This window comes from Notolepis coatsorum (genome assembly GCF_963971535.1).
Source record: "Notolepis coatsorum genome assembly, chromosome: 14".
In the NCBI taxonomy this organism is placed as follows: domain Eukaryota; kingdom Metazoa; phylum Chordata; class Actinopteri; order Aulopiformes; family Paralepididae; genus Notolepis; species Notolepis coatsorum.
The window spans coordinates 39,252,916-39,270,833 of NC_140178.1; the positions used below are offsets into that span (position 1 = coordinate 39,252,916).

A 17,918-nucleotide genomic window follows, 5' to 3' on the forward strand; every position below is an offset into this window, starting at 1 on the left:
GTTGTCGTGGGGATAGGGGAGAGGGGTTGCTATCACTGGCCTCACCTCAGGCTCTGCCAAGAAAGGTCTGGAGACATCCACTGTATAATAAATTACTCAACTCCAACCTTCAATCAAACTGCAAAACCATCGAGTCAACATGTAAACCTTATACTATATTGTATTAAAGTATTACTTTACTGGCAGGCAACATGCTGAACAGGGAGCAGCAGACCATTGTGTAATATTTCAGGAATCATCTGTCTGAAAATAAAAACATAGCCTGTTGAGAATACGTTAATTTAATCTCTTCACTAAGCGCTTGAGGTCAAACCCCTTGATTTAGAAAAATGAAAACAAACGACTAACAAAACTAAACAGAATATGATTGAATGTGACCTTTCTACAGAGACACTCTAGTTTATCCCCCTGTCTCCATTCTGCTGCTGGTTCCATAAACACTTAGACAATACAGAGAGAGAGAGAGAGAGAGAGAGAGAGAGAGAGAGAGAGAGAGAGAGAGAGAGAGAGAGAGAGAGAGAGAGAGAGAGAGAGAGAGAGAGAGAGAGAGAGACACACACAGAGTTGTATTCCTCATTAACTACGGATGGCTTCCTTCTCATGACACGCACAGTCATGCTGTGAGCCCTTCCTAGCCCACAACAACAACAACCACAACCACAACAACATTGTGATGTCGATGGTAACCATTACAATAACACGCTGCTATTGGAGGTGGGCTTCCCACTCTCCAGGACATTTATAACAAGCGTTGCAGGGCCAAGGCTAAGAGAATAACCAAAGACTCTAGTCACCCAAACAACTGCCTCTTTGAACTGCTGCAGTCAGGCAAGCGCTACCGGAGTCTCATGGCAAGCACAGAGAGACTCAGAAGGAGCTTCTATCCCCAGGCCATCAGGATGCTCAATGACAACGACACTATGTAACAACCCATCATCTACACTCACTGCACACACATCCACATGCACACACTCACTTTAAATAAACACTCACCTTACCACTCACTTTATTCACTTTAACACTACATTATATTGATCTATTATTAAAGAGATTTGCACTACATTCATACCTCATTTGCATTTGCACCTCACCCTTTTGTACCTCATTTCTGCATTGTACCTCACTGTTACTCATTTTACTCTGTATTGTATATTATACCGTAAATCCTCTAATAGTGGAGGGTACTCGAATAAAGGACGTGCCTCTTCTATAAGCCGGGGGTTTGATACATGGAGAAAAATACAGGCCGGCTTCCAAAATAAGGTCGCAAAAGAAAGTTTTTTTTAAATGTTTCGTGCCGTGATATAGAACGAGATAAACTTTTGCCAATGCAAATTAAGTGCTGCCTCCCGCTACACTGACTACATTAACGTTTCCCTCTCGCTGGCGTTAGCTTTAGCGTTAGCTAACGTCGTCACATCTAGATCTGTGGTGTCGGCTGGACGACGCCGGCTTTGTTTTGGAAACGTTAACGTTCACTATCTGTATGGCGTTGGCAGGCGGGGCTGGCGTTGTCCAGTCGGCATCACAGATCATGATGCTATGATAACGTCAGCTAAAGCCACTGCATGTTATCATCAACTCGATTCGACCCAGGTAGTCGAGAAGGTAGGTACCACACGCTAAATCGTCCCCGGACCCCGCAACCTATAGACAGTTCCAACTTCAGTGTGTGAATTACGTTAATCCACCACAGTTTCACCCTGACAAAGCAAATACTCATGTGATCTGTATATGTTTATGTCTAAATAAAATAAATCAATCAATCACAATTACAATTGGCCAGTTTGTGAAATTAAGACCTGCCTCTTATATAAGCCTCTCTCTAATAAAGGCCTGGTGCTCTTTGCAGCTGAGGTAAACACAAGACCCGTCCTATATTTGAGGATTTACGGTATGTATATTGAATATTCCTCTTGACTTACTTTTTACTACCTTCTTACTTACTTTTTTTTACTGTATGAAGCTCACTCTCAGGGGCCCATACAGTAACAAGCATTTCATCGTAAAATATCTGTATTTTATTGTGATAAATAATAAAGAAACTTGAACTTGAACTTGCTAGTCACTACGACAAGTGTACACCTCCACTCCAGGGACCCCCCAGGGGGGGCGCCTCAGGGACCACACAGACGGGACGACACACCAGGGCCCCCCAGGGGGGGCGCCTCAGGGGCCACACAGACGGGACGACACAGAGCTGATGCAGGGACCGTCCCGGCGTCTTAGGCCATGTTTAGATGGAAACGCTCGCGGGTGAATCCGGAAAAAGATTTTTTCGGATGTACCTTTTGTTCATACGGCAACAGCGTTTTTGCGGGGAGAATCCGCAAAAAAGTGAAACCACCTTCCTGGGTGGAAATCCTAGAAACGATACACCTTCGCGCTATCATCTGAACAGTCAAACCGCATAAAACTATGACGAAAGGGTTCTCAAGGCTCCCGTCGTGTACTGCTTACGTCACAGGCATGCCAGTAGCCTAGAAGCGTAAGCAAAGTGAACAAGCATGTCTGATTCTATCCACGGAGATCACCTGAAGGCTACATTGGCAGTACTTTTAAATACACAATAATCAGTCCAGCGGCTATCACATCTAGTGACTGGAGCTACTGTCTGTGAGTGACTCTGCTTTGGTCCAATCACATTCCCCCACCCACAGTCTGCGAATCAGAGACAGAGTAGGGCGGGTCTTCACAGCACGTTTGGTTGTCTCAACTACCTGAGGCAGTGTAGCGGGGCTCCGTCGTCTCGAGTCGACTACACTCTTACAGCCTCGTCTGCACGAATAATTCCCTCCCAAAACACTAGTCTAAACGCAAAATTAAAAGTGAGACCGCAAGACGACTTCTGCGGTTTCTGTTGAGACTCTCTCCGTCTAAACATGGCCTTAGATGATAAAACAACCACATCCTTTGGATCCGGGACAGTTCTCCATCAGTTTGGGAAGAAGTAAAGAGAAACTTCTGCCATTTTCAGAACGCATACATTACATATTCGTATATGGTCTGAAAATATCTTCTATCGCAGAACTTCATTGTCCACGGAGCAGCTCCTGACTTTATATCTGATGACGTAACAAGTTTGAATCTCACTTCTCTGGTCTCTGGCTTTGGGAGAGAGTAGCTCATGTTCACAAACACTGATTGATTCTTAGGCCATGAAAATAATAATAATAATAATAATAATAATAATAATAATAATAATAATAATAATAATAATAATAATAATAATAATAATAATAATAATAATAATAATAATAATAATAATAATAATAATAATAATAATAATAATAATAATAATAATAATAATAACTAATTAGATTCTTTATTTGGGAGGCACTCTCCTTTAAACTGTCATTATTGGGAGTGAAACTTCAAAACACCTTTTATGTTTAAAAATAAATGTGTGTACCGTAATTATCGGACTATAAGGTGCACCTGAATATAAGCCGCAGCAGCTAAATTGAATGATGTGTACATATATAAGCCGCACTGGACTATAAGCCGCAGGTGTTTTAATGTTTAATTACCATATGTAAGGGTTCGTGCACAGAGGGGATTGTCGGGAAAGAGATGGCTGTTTGAGGAAGCTCCCATTTATAAAAAAATTTGTTTAAACAGTAACGGTAGCTAGGTACTAACGTTAGCTCACGGAACGATGGCTAGTTAGCCAACGCTAGGTAGGTACTAACGTTAGCTCACGGAACGATGGCTAGTTAGCCAACGCTATAGGTAGGTACTAACGTTAGCTCACGGAACGATGGCTAGTTAGCCAGCGCTAGGTAGGTACTAACGTTAGCTCACGGAACGATGGCTAGTTAGCCAACGCTATAGGTAGGTACTAACGTTAGCTCACGGAACGATGGCTAGTTAGCCAGCGCTAGGTAGGTACTAACGTTAGCTCACGGAACAATGGCTAGTTAGCCAGCGCTAGGTAGGTACTAACGTTAGCTCACGGAACGATGGCTAGTTAGCCAGCGCTAGGTAGGTACTAACGTTAGCTCACGGAATGATGGCTAGTTAGCCAACGCTAGGTAAGTACTAACGTTAGCTCACGGAACGATGGCTAGTTAGCCAGCGCTAGGTAGGTACTAACGTTAGCTCACGGAACGATGGCTAGTTAACCAGCGCTAGGTAGGTACTAACGTTAGCTCACGGAACGATGGCTAGTTAGCCAACGCTAGCCAGCACCTGCGAAATCGAATGCCAAACTGATGATATCAGACGTTGATATCAGGAGCTATCAGTAGCTAGCCAGCTAGATAATGTATTAAACTAAAGTGAATAGTTGACTGGGCCACTTTGTTTAATGCTTCAGTTATGTTGAAAGAGGAGCTCTGAGCTGCTCATGCAGTCGACTCTTGCCGTAATTGTTTGTTGACGTCGGTCTGTGAGGGGGAGGAGGAGGGACAAGGCGTGCACTGCTGCAGCAGATTTAGGAGTCTGATCTGACGGTCACAGAGCTGAGGGAGCGCGCCCAGTTAGCTGTAAAAATCCATAGATTAGCCGCACCGTTATATAAGCCGCAGGGTCGAAAAATGGGGGGAAAAGCCGTGGCTTATAGTCCGAAAATTACGGTATATAATATATATAGAATGGAAATATAGAATAGAAAGGACATGTATAGAATGGCAGGACTCAGACACTCACGTTGGTGGTCTTCTTGTAGTAGTCGATGTTGTGGACGTCCCTGGCGAGGCCGAAGTCGGCGATCTTCATGAAGTTGCTCTCCGTGACGAGGACGTTCCTGGCGGCCAGGTCTCTGTGTATACACTGCAGCAGAGAGGACACTTTAATGAGCCTTCAGACTGCAGCATTAAAACAAGGAAAGGACATGTCTACCACGTCTAGGAACAGCAAGACAGCAGGTCTGAGGCTGCGGTTACACTAGGCCCGGTTTTCGTTTCAGTTTTCAGTTTCAGTTTCAGTTTCGCTTTTCAGAACGCTACGTAATGGCAGGCAAGTTAGACATCGTTTTTGCCTCCTGAGCACAGTGATGTATATACATGTAGTACAATGCCAAAGCAGTAGGTGGCAGTAGGTGGCGATGTAGTTCAAACATGAAGGCCATTTTCAAGGCCATCAGAAAAGTTGAATGTGCCAATACACTTCCTGCAACAATCCACCATCTTTAAATGCCTCATGTGAACCATTTAGCCAACGTAGCATTTATTTTTCAGCAAAGACAGTACAATAAAAGTGCAATAAACAAAACGGATACATTCACTGTGTGTTCTGCCTCTCAACAAAACCAACATCAACACAATTTACCACCAAGAGCGGATAGTTTAGTCTCACAAAAAGATCTCTGATGTTGTTAGCTACATGCTAATGTGAATGGCATTCTCAATGTATATAGTTAGCATCGAGGCTATTAACGTAGTAACGTTAACGCTATTAGAAATGGATGAAAACTTTATTTAACAGATTGCAGAATGGGTACAATACAATACGGCTCAATACACACAATTGTTAAGGGGATGCAGACTGTTTTGGAGTTTTTGACTGGGCTCCTTATAACAATAATTTGACAACACATGGTAGCCGCAGCTCCTTGGGACAGCTCTGCTGTAAACACTGGAAATAACCGTGCGGGTCTCTACTGCGTATGGGCGTTGGGCAGAACGGCTCCGTATCCGGCTCGCGCAGATTACATGGCACCATTGTCGGCGAGTTTCGGCGAGTTTCCAAAACGAAAACACCTTTTCAGCGTTCCCGCTAGGGGAACGCGTTTTCCTGCCAAAACTGTGTTTCTTTTTAACTTGGACATGCAAACGTAATCATTCAGCAATAAAACGTTCCTGTTTTAGCCCAGTGTAACCATGGCCTGAGAGAGGTTGGAATTTTACGAGGAACATCATGCCTCAGACAAGCTTTTAATGATGTCATCACAACATCACCACAGATAACCCAATACCATGACGTCATCACGACATCATCACAGATAACCCAATACCATGACGTCATCACGACATCATCACAGATAACTGAATACCATGACGTCATCACAACATCACCACAGATAACCCAATACCATGACGTCATCACGACATCACCACAGATAACCCAATACCATGACGTCATCACGACATCACCACAGATAACTGAATACCATGACGTCATCATGACATCACCACAGATAACCCAATGCCATGACGTCATCACGACATCACCACAGATAACTGAATACCATGATGTCATCATGACATCATCACAGATATGTGAATACCATGACCTCATCACAGATATGTGAATACCATGACATCATCACAGATATGTGAATACCATGACATCATCACAGATATGTGAATACCATGACATCATCACAGATATGTGAATACCATGACCTCATCACAGATATGTGAATACCATGACCTCATCACAGATATGTGAATACCATGACCTCATCACAGATATGTGAATACCATGACCTCATCACAGAGGCACTGTCAACATGTCTGGATGAGAAAAACATTCCACACATAGTGTCTCATGTAAATGGCAGGTGTTTGTGTCCATATGTTTCTAGGTGAAAGTGTGCGCACGCACACACACACACACACACACACACACACACACACACACACACACACACACACACACACACACACACACACACACACACACACACACACACACACACACTAACACACACACACTAACACATACATGCACATACTGTATTAGGAATGTGTGTGTGCATGTGTGTGCGTGTGTGTGTGTGTGTGTGTGTGTGTGTGTGTGTGTGTGTGTGTGTGTGTGTGAGTGTCAGTGTGTGGTTGTGTGTGTGTGAGTGTGTGTGTGTGTGTGTGTGAGTGTCAGTGTGTGGTTGTGTGTGTGTGAGTGTGTGTGTGTGTGTGTGTGTGTGTGTGTGTGTGTGTGTGTGTGTGTGTGTGTGTGTGTGTGAGTGTGTGGTTGTGTGAGTGTGTGGTTGTGTATGTGTGAGTGTGTGGTTGTGTATGTGTGAGTGTGTGGTTGTGTGCGTGTGAGTGTGTGGTTGTGTGCGTGTGAGTGTGAGTGTGTGTGTGTGTGTGTGTGCTCTGCGCCCCACCTTCTGCGAGGCCAGGTACTCCATGCCGCGCGCCACCTGGTAGGTGCAGGACACCAGCTCCTTGAAGGTGAGCTGCTCGTCAGACACGCGGCTGATGTCGTAGGAGTACTCCATGCCCGGGGGGCGCCGGGAGCGCAGGAACTCCCTCAGGTTCCCCTTGGAGGCGTACTCCACGATCACATACAGCGGGCCTGGGGGGGGGGGCACAGCGAGGGTTAGGACGGGAACACACTGATATCACTCATATCACAAGTTCTGATCATGTCATTAATGTTGCTGAATACTATTCCTCACATAGAGCGGGTCTGAACCAGCGGTAGCACTAGAGTAGACTGAAGATATATGGAATACAGTTTATATATAGAATACAGTAGATATATAGAGTACACAGAAGATATATAGAATAGACAATATATATATATATATAGAATACAGTAGATACATAGAATACAGTAGATATATAGAATAGACAGTAGATATATAGAATAGACAATAGATGGCGGTTAGGTGGCCGAGCGGAGATTGCGTTCGTCACCAGCCCCGGAGCTGTGAGCTCGATTCGCCTGTTCGAATCCAGCTCACAGCTCCGGGGTTGTCACCAGCTTGGCTGGCCGTCTGCACTGATACAATTGGCTGTATCAGAGGGTGGGAGAAGCTGGCGGGGTGGGTCCGGGTCGTTGTAAACAGCGACTCCTACAGTTCGGTCGGGGCGCCTGCTAAGCGCGGATTGGACTTGAGGGGGATAGTGTGGTCCTCCCACACGCTACGCCCTCTCAATGAGAATCCGCGCTGCCAGGTGAAAAGAAGCGGTGATTGGCTGGACGTGTGTCGGAGGAAGCACGTGGTAGCCTCCACTCTCCCAGATGATCTGACTGTGGGGGGTAAGTGCGCAGCGACCAGGAAGGGACTGGGAATTGGCATACGACTAACATTGGGATGGGAGAAAAATCAGAGGAAAATGGAGGGGGAAAAAGACCAAAAAAAAAAAAAAAAAAATAGACTAGAATATACAGAAGATATATACAATAGACAGTAGATATATAGAATACAGTTTATATATAGAATAGACAGTTGATATATAGAATACAGTTTATATATAGAGCACAGTTTATATATAGAATAGACAGTAGATATATAGAATACAGTTTATATATAGAGCACAGTTTATATATAGAATAGACAGTAGATATATAGAATACAGTTTATATATAGAATAGACAGTAGATATCTAGAATAGACAGTAGATATCTAGAATAGACAGTTGATATCTAGAAGAGGCAGTTGATATATAGAATAGACAGTAGATATCTAGAATAGACAGTTGATATCTAGAAGAGGCAGTTGATATATAGAATAGATTGTATTTCCAACACCAAGTCTGCGTGCTACAATCAGGGTTCCCGATCTTTCTATGGGATTTTCCAGGATATTTCAGATCAAATTGTTGGAGCTCACACGCTGAGCAGACGACCAGGAGCCACTGGTTTCAAGTAGGAATGTTAAACATTTGAATATGCTTGTTTTTATGACAACCGCATGGCAAATACTGGGTAGAAACTTTTCCCCCCATAAAATGCCTAGAGAAGAAAAACAACATGGCAGGGTGTCTCCCGTTAACCCCTTCAGGTGCACATTCTCCTGTTTCCTTGGAAATTCCAGAGCTCGATCTTTTCCAACGGTCTGTAGCGACTGTGACATCATCAACATTCCAATGTTTGGTTCTCAAAATCCTAATCTCAAAGTTCCCCCAAACTTTGAATCGCACAGCGTGCGGGTACGTACGGCACACCTGACAGGGTTAAGAGCTTTAGGTGATGTCATCGTGACGTGACATCATCATAACGGCGGGCCTATCCCGAACTCACCGTCCTGCGTGCAGGCGCCCAGGAGGTTGATGATGTTCTTGTGTTTGCCGATCATCTTCATCATCTCCATCTCCGACACCAAGTCTGACAGGTCCTTTTCCGTGGCGTCGTCTGCAGGGAGGAGAGGGTCAGCGAAACGAGTGCACCCAGTCTTCATTAACCCTAACCCCATCCCCAACCCCGTCCCTAACCCTGTCTTAAACCCCAAAACTCTAAGGCTTGTCAGACCATTAGTTTGATGTCTGGGAAATTGACACCAGCCTCCAGTTGGAACGTGTTGACAGAACAAGTCAATGGGGATTTAAGGTATTTCTCTCAAAACAAAATGGACTGTTCCTCACTTTTTATTATTATTACGACAGCTTATAAAAGTAGAGTAAATGGATTGACTTGTACTAAATCTGGGGCTGATACTGTATGTGGTCAAAAAGGAAAGGCTTTCTGTGTCTAGAGATGGTGTAGTGGTTAAGACCCGCTGATCGCTCCAGCAACTATCTACCGTCTCAATAAAGAACCTTCTCTCCTGTGTCTCCTCTACGCTGTCTCCCTCTCAGCCTTCCTACTGTCTCAATAAAGAGCCTTCTCTCCTGTGTCTCCTCTACTCTGTCTCCCTCTCAGCCTTCCTACTGTCTCAATAAAGAACCTGCTCTCCTGTGTCTCCCTCTCAGCCTTCCTACTGTCTCAATAAAGAACCTTCTCTCCTGTGTCTCCCTCTCAGCCTTCCTACTGTCTCAATAAAGAACCTTCTCTCCTGTGTCTCCCTCTCAGCCTTCCTACTGTCTCAATAAAGAACCTTCTCTCCTGTGTCTCTCTCTCAGCCTTCCTACTGTCTCAATAAAGAACCTTCTCTCCTGTGTCTCTCTCTCAGCCTTCCTACTGTCTCAATAAAGAACCTCCTCTCCTGTGTCTCCCCTACTCTGTCTCCCTCTCAGCCTTCCTACTGTCTCAATAAAGAGCCTTCTCTCCTGTGTCTCCCCTACTCTGTCTCCCTCTCAGCCTCCCTACTGTCTCGATAAAGAACCTTCTCTCCTGTGTCTCCCCTACTCTGTCTCCCTCTCAGCCTTCCTACTGTCTCAATAAAGAACCATCTCTCCTGTGTCTCCTCTACTCTGTCTCCCTCTCAGCCTTCCTACTGTCTCAATAAAGAACCTTCTCTCCTGTGTCTCCTCTACTCTGTCTCCCTCTCAGCCTTCCTACTGTCTCAGTAAAGAATCTTCTCTCCTGTGTCTCTCCTACTCTGTCTCCCTCTCAGCCTTCCTACTGTCTCAATAAAGAACCTTCTCTCCTGTGTCTCCTCTACTCTGTCTCCCTCTCAGCCTTCCTACTGTCTCAATAAAGAACCTTCTCTCCTGTGTCTCCCTTACTACTTCCTTACACATCCCTGGGGTTGGACCCTTAAACCTTTAAATATCTGACCCTCCAGCCTGTCATATAGTAGTCTGTTAGCTAGATGGCCGTGATTAAGCGTGGCTGACAGACGATGCGTTCTAACATTACAGCGGTCGGGGGCAGCCACAGAGACCTCCTTTCAGCGACCGGGGGGCGAATTAAAGACGCTTGCCTCAATCTGGAGTCATTATCTGCGGCACAGGCTCGTTTTTCATGGGCCTGATTGAGCGGGGAAGGTGAGCGAGACACACAACAATGGCATAGCTTGCATTCCTCCGTACCATTACCTGCCGGGGGAAGTGCCTCTTAAATGGTTCCGCATCAGGAGGGACCCAATATTCTACCCTGGATATGAAGTCCAATACATATTAGACACAACACAATGGACCTCTATCTTGGGGGACGTCCTTGGCCTGTGACCCGGTCAGAACACACCGCTTGAGAAACACGGACTGGAACCGAGAACAACCAGAACCACCAGGCCTCTATCAAGGTCCAGACCCCCCCCCCCCCCCCCTCCTCCGCCGGCCGGTCAGTCACTGTCAAGGTCGCTCTCCTGCCTAACTGGCTGACTGCTCTGCCGACCCCACCCACCCAGCCCCCCCCCCCCCCATCCGTCTACCTTTATTATTAACGGCGGCGCTGGTCCCTCGGGACCGCTCTACCTGGCCTCTTTGTGTGGGTGTTGACTGAAGCCTCACCCAGCTGCATCGGGGTCAGGTATGTGACCGACTGACTAACCCCCTCCCCCCCCCTCTCCCAGCCGTCACTCAGCAGTCACCAATAATGAATAATAATGACAGCCCCCAGGCTCCGCCTTGCCCCCCCACCTCGTCCCCCCCGCCTCAACCCTCTCTGGAGCCTGACCGGCAGGTCCTATGGCTGATTTACGGCCGTGGCTAATGTACACAAATATAAATGCGCACGCACGCACACGTACGTACATGTACGCGTGCACACGCAAACACATACACAAAGGAATGGATATGGTAACGATGTATACATACGGTTTATACTGCATGATACCGCTGTGTACGTCAGCAACATATACCGACTTCAACCCCGTTCACGTAGGACTAGAATTACACGGACGAATGGTGGTAGAAAGTGACCCCTGCCCTCTGTGTTTTCCAGAGGGAGTATTCTCACATTTTTTGCTGAGGTGTCCTGAGGTTGACCTTGACACACGCTCCTAGTTTTGACTGTTGGGGTTTGTGATCAAACATTACTGTTTCAAATGGCACCTCAGACCAATTTATAACAACGGCAAATGCACTGCCTGTGGTGCAAAGATGGACTCATGCAGAGAGTCAAATCAAATCTATGACAATGCAGCAGGAAGGATAATGAACTGGATAACAGTTAGAAGAATATGTGTCGCTACTACTGGATGGAAAATACATTTTTCGAGAAGCAACTGTAGGCATATTGATCTCCTCCATGCTGACGGGAAGCAGATTGATTTGACGTTTGTACTGACAATGCATTCACACCAAGGAGGGCATGTGTAGCAGAAAGAAATGCCAGGCAATGAGCACTTTGAAAACCAGTTTGAAGAATCTGTCTGCAGGCGGCCTCTGATATTAACGTCCCACGACGATAATAAAGCTGTTCTCATCTTATCTTGAAGCTGATTATATGCTTCTTATAACACTGTGAAGCAAGAGAGCACCACGCTACTGACTCTGTTACCTGCCAGATTCAAACACCATCTACTGCCCCCCCCCCCCCCCCCCCCCCCCAGGGAGATATTAGGCTTACTAGGCTTCAGGTTAAAGGAGATATTCGGCTTACTAGGCTTCAGGTTAAAGGAGATATTCGGCTTACTAGGCGTCAGGTTAAAGGAGATATTAGGCTTACTAGGCTTCAGGTCAAGGGAGATATTCGGCTTACTAGGCTTCAGGTTAAAGGAGATATTAGGCTTACTAGGCTTCAGGTTAAAGGAGATATTCGGCTTACTAGGCGTCAGGTTAAAGGAGATATTAGGCTTACTAGGCTTCAGGTTAAAGGAGATATTAGGCTTACTAGGCTTCAGGTCAAGGGAGATATTAGGCTTACTCTGCTTCAGGATAAGGGAGATATTAGGCTTACTCTGCTTCAGGATAAGGGAGATATTAGGCTTACTAGTAGGGGTGTAACGATGCATCGATTAATCAAAATGCATCGCTTCTAATGTGTTCGATTCGATGCATCGATTTGAATATGTTAGAAACGATTATAATCGAAGAAAAAAATGGATTTTAATGCTTTTTTTGTGTGTATTGTTTTTATTGACCTATAGTCCATTCATGCTGAGTGAATCAGTTCCCACAGCCACATTTGTGTATTCAAAAATGTTGGGGGAATTAACTGATGTAAAATGTATAGAAAATTAATCGAAAATTAATCCATTCGAATCGTATCGTGGTCAAATGAAGAGATTTCATGATGCATTGTATCGTTGCCTGAAGAATCGTAATCGAATCGAATCGTTGTGAGGTCGCACCGTTACACCCCTACTTACTATGCTTCAGGCCAAAGGAGCTATTCGTCCTTAGTCTTACTGGGCTTCAGGCAGGTCTTTGGGGGTCAGAGTTAGGGTTATGTAGGGTCCTGAGAGGACAGTGTACGTACCTTTCAGCATCTTCACGGCGACGGTCACAGCCTCCTTGGGCTTGTCCTTGTCGATGCCCAGCGCCTCTGCCATCACCACCTGGCCGAAGCACCCCTCCCCCAGAGGCTTGCCCAACGTCAGCCTGCTGGCACACAGGAAGTGGAGAGCGCGTTCAGTCCCTCAGCTCTATCAGGTCGTGTTCCAGTGTTATTGTCCGACAAACACTACATTATTTTCTTTTGGATTTTGTTTGTGCAATTATATATCTCGTGAAACGCTGACATGTTTTCTGAAACAGTCCGGTGAAATAACACTACTACTATGACTACTACTACTACTAAGATGACATAGGGGTTTATATCACAGCAGACCTGGCAGCAGGCGGTAGATTAGCTCCCAGAACACTGAACTAAACCTCTGCTTTATACACTGAACACAGAACACTGAACTAAGAGAGAGAGAGGGAGACAGAGAGAGAGGGAGACAGAGAGGGGGGAGAATAAAAGCAGGTAGAATTCTAGTTTATTTTTCCTGTCATCTCTTTCTTTCTCTCTCTCTCTCTCTATCTACTGTATCTCTCTATCTACTGTATCTATCTATCTATCTATCTATCTATCTATCTATCTATCTATCTATCTATCTATCTATCTATCTATCTATCTGTCTGTCTGTCTGTCTGTCTGTCTGTCTGTCTGTCTGTCTGTCTGTCTGTCTGTCTGTCTGTCTGTCTGTCTGTCTGTCTGTCTGTCTGTCTGTCTGTCTGTCTGTCTGTCTGTCTGTCTGTCTGTCTGTCTGTCTGTCTGTCTGTCTGTCTGTCTGTCTGTCTGTCTGTCTGTCTGTCTGTCTGTCTGTCTCTGTCTCTGTCTCTCTCTCTCAATTAAATTCAATTCAAATGTCTTTATTGGCATGACGTAACTTGTACATGTTGCCAAAGCAAATGATTAATATTAACATAAACATGGATTACAAAACAGATATCAATGTCAAAGTACATAAAAAAACATCATCATAAAATATCATCAAAACATAAAACATCAAACATCTCTCCCTCTCTCTGTCTCTGTCTCTCTATTCCTCACCCCTCCCTCCTTCCATCTGTCTCCATCAGATTGTTGATGTGTGAGTGTTTTATTGGCGTGGCGCTGCCCGTGGTCTGTGCCAGGTCAGTGGGTGCGTCGGTAGCCAAGGTAAGAACAGGATCCAGTGAGTGAGGAGTCTCTCATCTCTAAACTATTTACATCTCGTTGGCATGTTCAGCACACGGTCTTTACAGGCCATTAACCAGCGCTTAGCCTCGCCGTGACACACCCCCCCCGCCAAGGGCTGGGGATCACCAGAGGCCTCACGATGCCATACTGTCACCATACTTGAGTCACGATACGATAGTATTGCGATACTAAATATATTGCGATATGCTGAGTATTGCGATGTTAATATAGCGATATATTGCGATTTATTACCTTTTTTCAACTGCAAAGTAAAACTTTGTCAACATGTTTTATCTAATAAAAGAACGTTTTCAGTCTGGTCGTCTCACTTCAATCATTTTTATTGCAGAACATGGTATTTTCTCAAGCAGACAGATGTCAACACTGTAATCTGTGTTGCATGTACCTGACAAACTGAACTGTTTGTATTACAGTCATATTCCAACTTAACTGAATGCACACGTGTGTGTGTGTGTGTGTGTGTGTGTGTGTGTGTGTGTGTGTGTGTGTGTGGACTACTGTACTATTACAGGTATTGAAATTAACAATGCAACTTCCAGGGGAGCTCCCGTAGCTCACCGCATATCTCGGCGCTATTTCTGCGTCGGGGAAAACCGTGCTCGTCACGGATCTGGGGGACACGAGTTCGATTCCCGGACCCGCCGTCATTTCTCAGAATGTCTTCCCCTGCTCTACATCCCATTTCAACCTGTTTCTGTCGGTCATGCTTGACCAGAAAAGCGATAAACGCTAAAAAATAAAGTAAAAAAAAATAAAATGCAACTTCCTTATACAAAAAAATACAAAATATATATATATATTAGAGCTGGGCCGTTAACGGCGTTAACGTGCTGCGTTAACGCTATACTAGTGTTGCGCGATAATATAATTAACGCATTAATCTAAAAAAAATTAAATATTTTTTTTTTACCTTTATTTACCCAGGGTAGGTTCGCTGAGCACAGATGCTCTTTTTCAGGAACGCCCTGCTTCACATTCACACAGTTCCATTCACACCTGGGAGCTGCCCAGTACAACCACAGTTGACACGATTGGCCACTGAGCAACTCCACTGGAGCAGTTGATTCAAGCCATGTCACATAGTTCAAGTTTGAAATGATTCTTTCTGTTTTGCTCCTGAGAGTGTGCTAGATACTGTACTGTACTGGTAATATTATTTATTTGTGTTAACTTCTGAATAAAACAACTTATACACAAGTACATCTTATTGAACATTATTTTGATATTTCATTACCAATTATCATAGCAAAACAGCTTTTTCAAACAGTCTGTAATGCATTTTGGAAACGGGAGATGGGCTCATGGTGTAATGGGCCACCTGGCCTGAGGAACATAAGGAGGAAAGAAAAAGTAAGGACTTACTTCTGGTCATTATTTGGGTAGAACACACATATTTTGAATGCCTTCGGCAGGTTTTTTTTTTTTTTTTTTGAGCCATTTTAATCTAGATTAATCTAGATTAAATCCAGGATTGCAGATAGATTAATCTAGATTAAAAAAATTAATCTATGCCCACCTCTAATATATATATATATTTTTTTTTAATAAATAAATAAATAATTAAATATCGATACTTGGCGTCCCTGTATCGATACAGTATCGCCACGCAAAGTATCGCGATACTACTACGTATGGATATGTTCCCCCACCAGCGCCTGACGGACAGGGAGCTGAAGACGTTGTTCTACACAGGTGCTACAATCATCACATAGAGAGAGCCGTGACGCAATGCCTTCTTCAAATAACTATTATCTCTTTACTTAGCGACGGCTACCTGAGCATTCACTCTTTTTCCAGGTGCTGGAGGCCGATCAGAGTACAGCCAGAGGCCGCTTCACACACCGTGAGGGTTCAACCCACAGGCATTGCAAAATGAAATTCAAGGACTTTCAAGTATGTTTCCAAGCAGTATTTTTTCATTTTAACCCTTTCACTGCCGCACGACAGCCGGTTAACCCTTTCACTGTGACAATACAGAAGGTTAGCCCTTTACTATCACACAACCGACGGCGATGCTCCATCATTAGCATCATTAGCTCCGAGGAGCTAAAGATGCTAATGATGGAGCATCGCCGTCGGTTGTGTGACAGTAAAGGGTTAACCTTCTGTCGTGTGGCAGTGAAAGGGTTAAAAGGGCATTTAAAAGGATACAATTCACATTTAAATATTGTTTTTTTTTATTGAAAAGAAAATCGGATCCAATATTTATGGCTTAAAAACCAATTTCCGACAATTATATTTCTTGATTCAGAACTATTTTATCATGGATGAACAAAGCGTTCAATGCGAACGGTTGATTTAAATTCCAAGGACTTGTTAATAAGCACCTTGTTAAAAAATTAGCTGTTTTCCAGGAATTGCAGGCCTTGACTTTTTTTTTGTCAAAAATCTAGCACTTTAAGCACTTCAAGGACCTTGATATCAGACAGTTTAGTTGCCTTGCTCAAGGGCATCATGACAGTGGTTGCTGGGGGGGGAGGGGAGATTCTCCCAGCTGGTTTTGGAATTGGAGACTTTCTGGTCACAAGTCCATTTCCATGACCTTTAGGCTGCACACACACACACACACACACACACACACACACACACACACACACACACACACACACACACACACACACACACACACACAAACACAAACACACACACACACTACACCACTACTCTCCCTCATGGCCACAGCACCTCTATGACCCTTGACCCCACCCTGCTCTCTAACATAGCCTTGATTGACAGATGTTGATCAATATTAGTGTTCGTTTCCACACGCAGAGGCAGGAATTAGCATTCTGCGAGTCAAACACACGACCCTTGGGAGCCAAGCTGATGGAGAGAGAGAGAGAGAGAGAGAGAGAGAGAGAGAGAGAGAGAGAGAGAGAGAGAGAGAGAGAGAGAGAGAGAGAGAGAGAGAGAGAGAGAGAGAGAGAGAGATACTTCACCAAATGGGACAAACACCCAATTGAGACTCTGCATGCAGAATTTTGCAAATCCATTCTCTGCACCCAACGGAAAACACCAAATAATGCATGCAGAGCAGAACTAGAAAGATAACCAAAAATCACCTAAAAGAAAGTGACCCAGACACACTCCACAACAGAGCCCTCACCTACAGAGAGACCCTTGAGAGATGCCCACTCAGCCAGATGGTTCTTGGAGGACTCTGCTCACAAACACAAACAGAGCCCCCAGACAGAAACCATACTGGACTAAACCAAATTATAAGAAAATTATTGGAAAGAATCAACCCAAAACCAGAGCAAATTGAAATGCTATTTGGCCCTAAACAGAGAGTACACAGTGGCAGAATACCTGAGCACTGTGACTGACCCAAAACTAAGAAGATCCTTGACTAGGTACAGACTCAGCAAGCACAGCCTAGCCATCGAGAAAGGCCGCCATAGGCAGACCTGGCTCCCAAGAAAAGACAGACTGTGCACCCACTGCACACAAGACGAGGTGGAAACCGAGCTACACTTCTTAAAAACCTGCCCACTATACCAAGACATCAGAGACATATACTTCCCACAAATTGCAAAAACCCAAAGAGACTTTGAAAACATGGAAAATAACTCAAAACTCCCATACCTACTGGGTGAAATACAAGAATGTGCAAACACAGCAGCAAGATTTGTGAGCTGCTGTGACAAGAAAAGGACATCCAACCGAATACAACCACCATAAAGACTGTCAATCATACAAGAAATTCCTTCTGTAATGTACTGATTTCTTTTGATTTCTCTGTTTGATTGTTTTGTTTGGCTTTGGCAATGTAAACGTATGTTTCCCATGTC

At 44.5% G+C, this 17,918-nt stretch overlaps 1 protein-coding gene across 1 annotated transcript in view; it reads right to left on the reverse strand.

The window, feature by feature from the left end:
- LOC311240508 (fibroblast growth factor receptor 2-like) overlaps positions 1–17,918 on the reverse strand; it is a gene marked incomplete at both ends in the record, with an annotated part of 35,232 nt that overhangs the window by 2,049 nt on the left and 15,265 nt on the right. Inside the window, 4 exon segments of the mRNA XM_084329085.1 lie at positions 4,651–4,773; positions 7,052–7,242; positions 8,917–9,027; positions 12,919–13,040. Of these exon segments, the coding sequence (XP_084185211.1) occupies positions 4,651–4,773; positions 7,052–7,242; positions 8,917–9,027; positions 12,919–13,040 (547 nt within the window).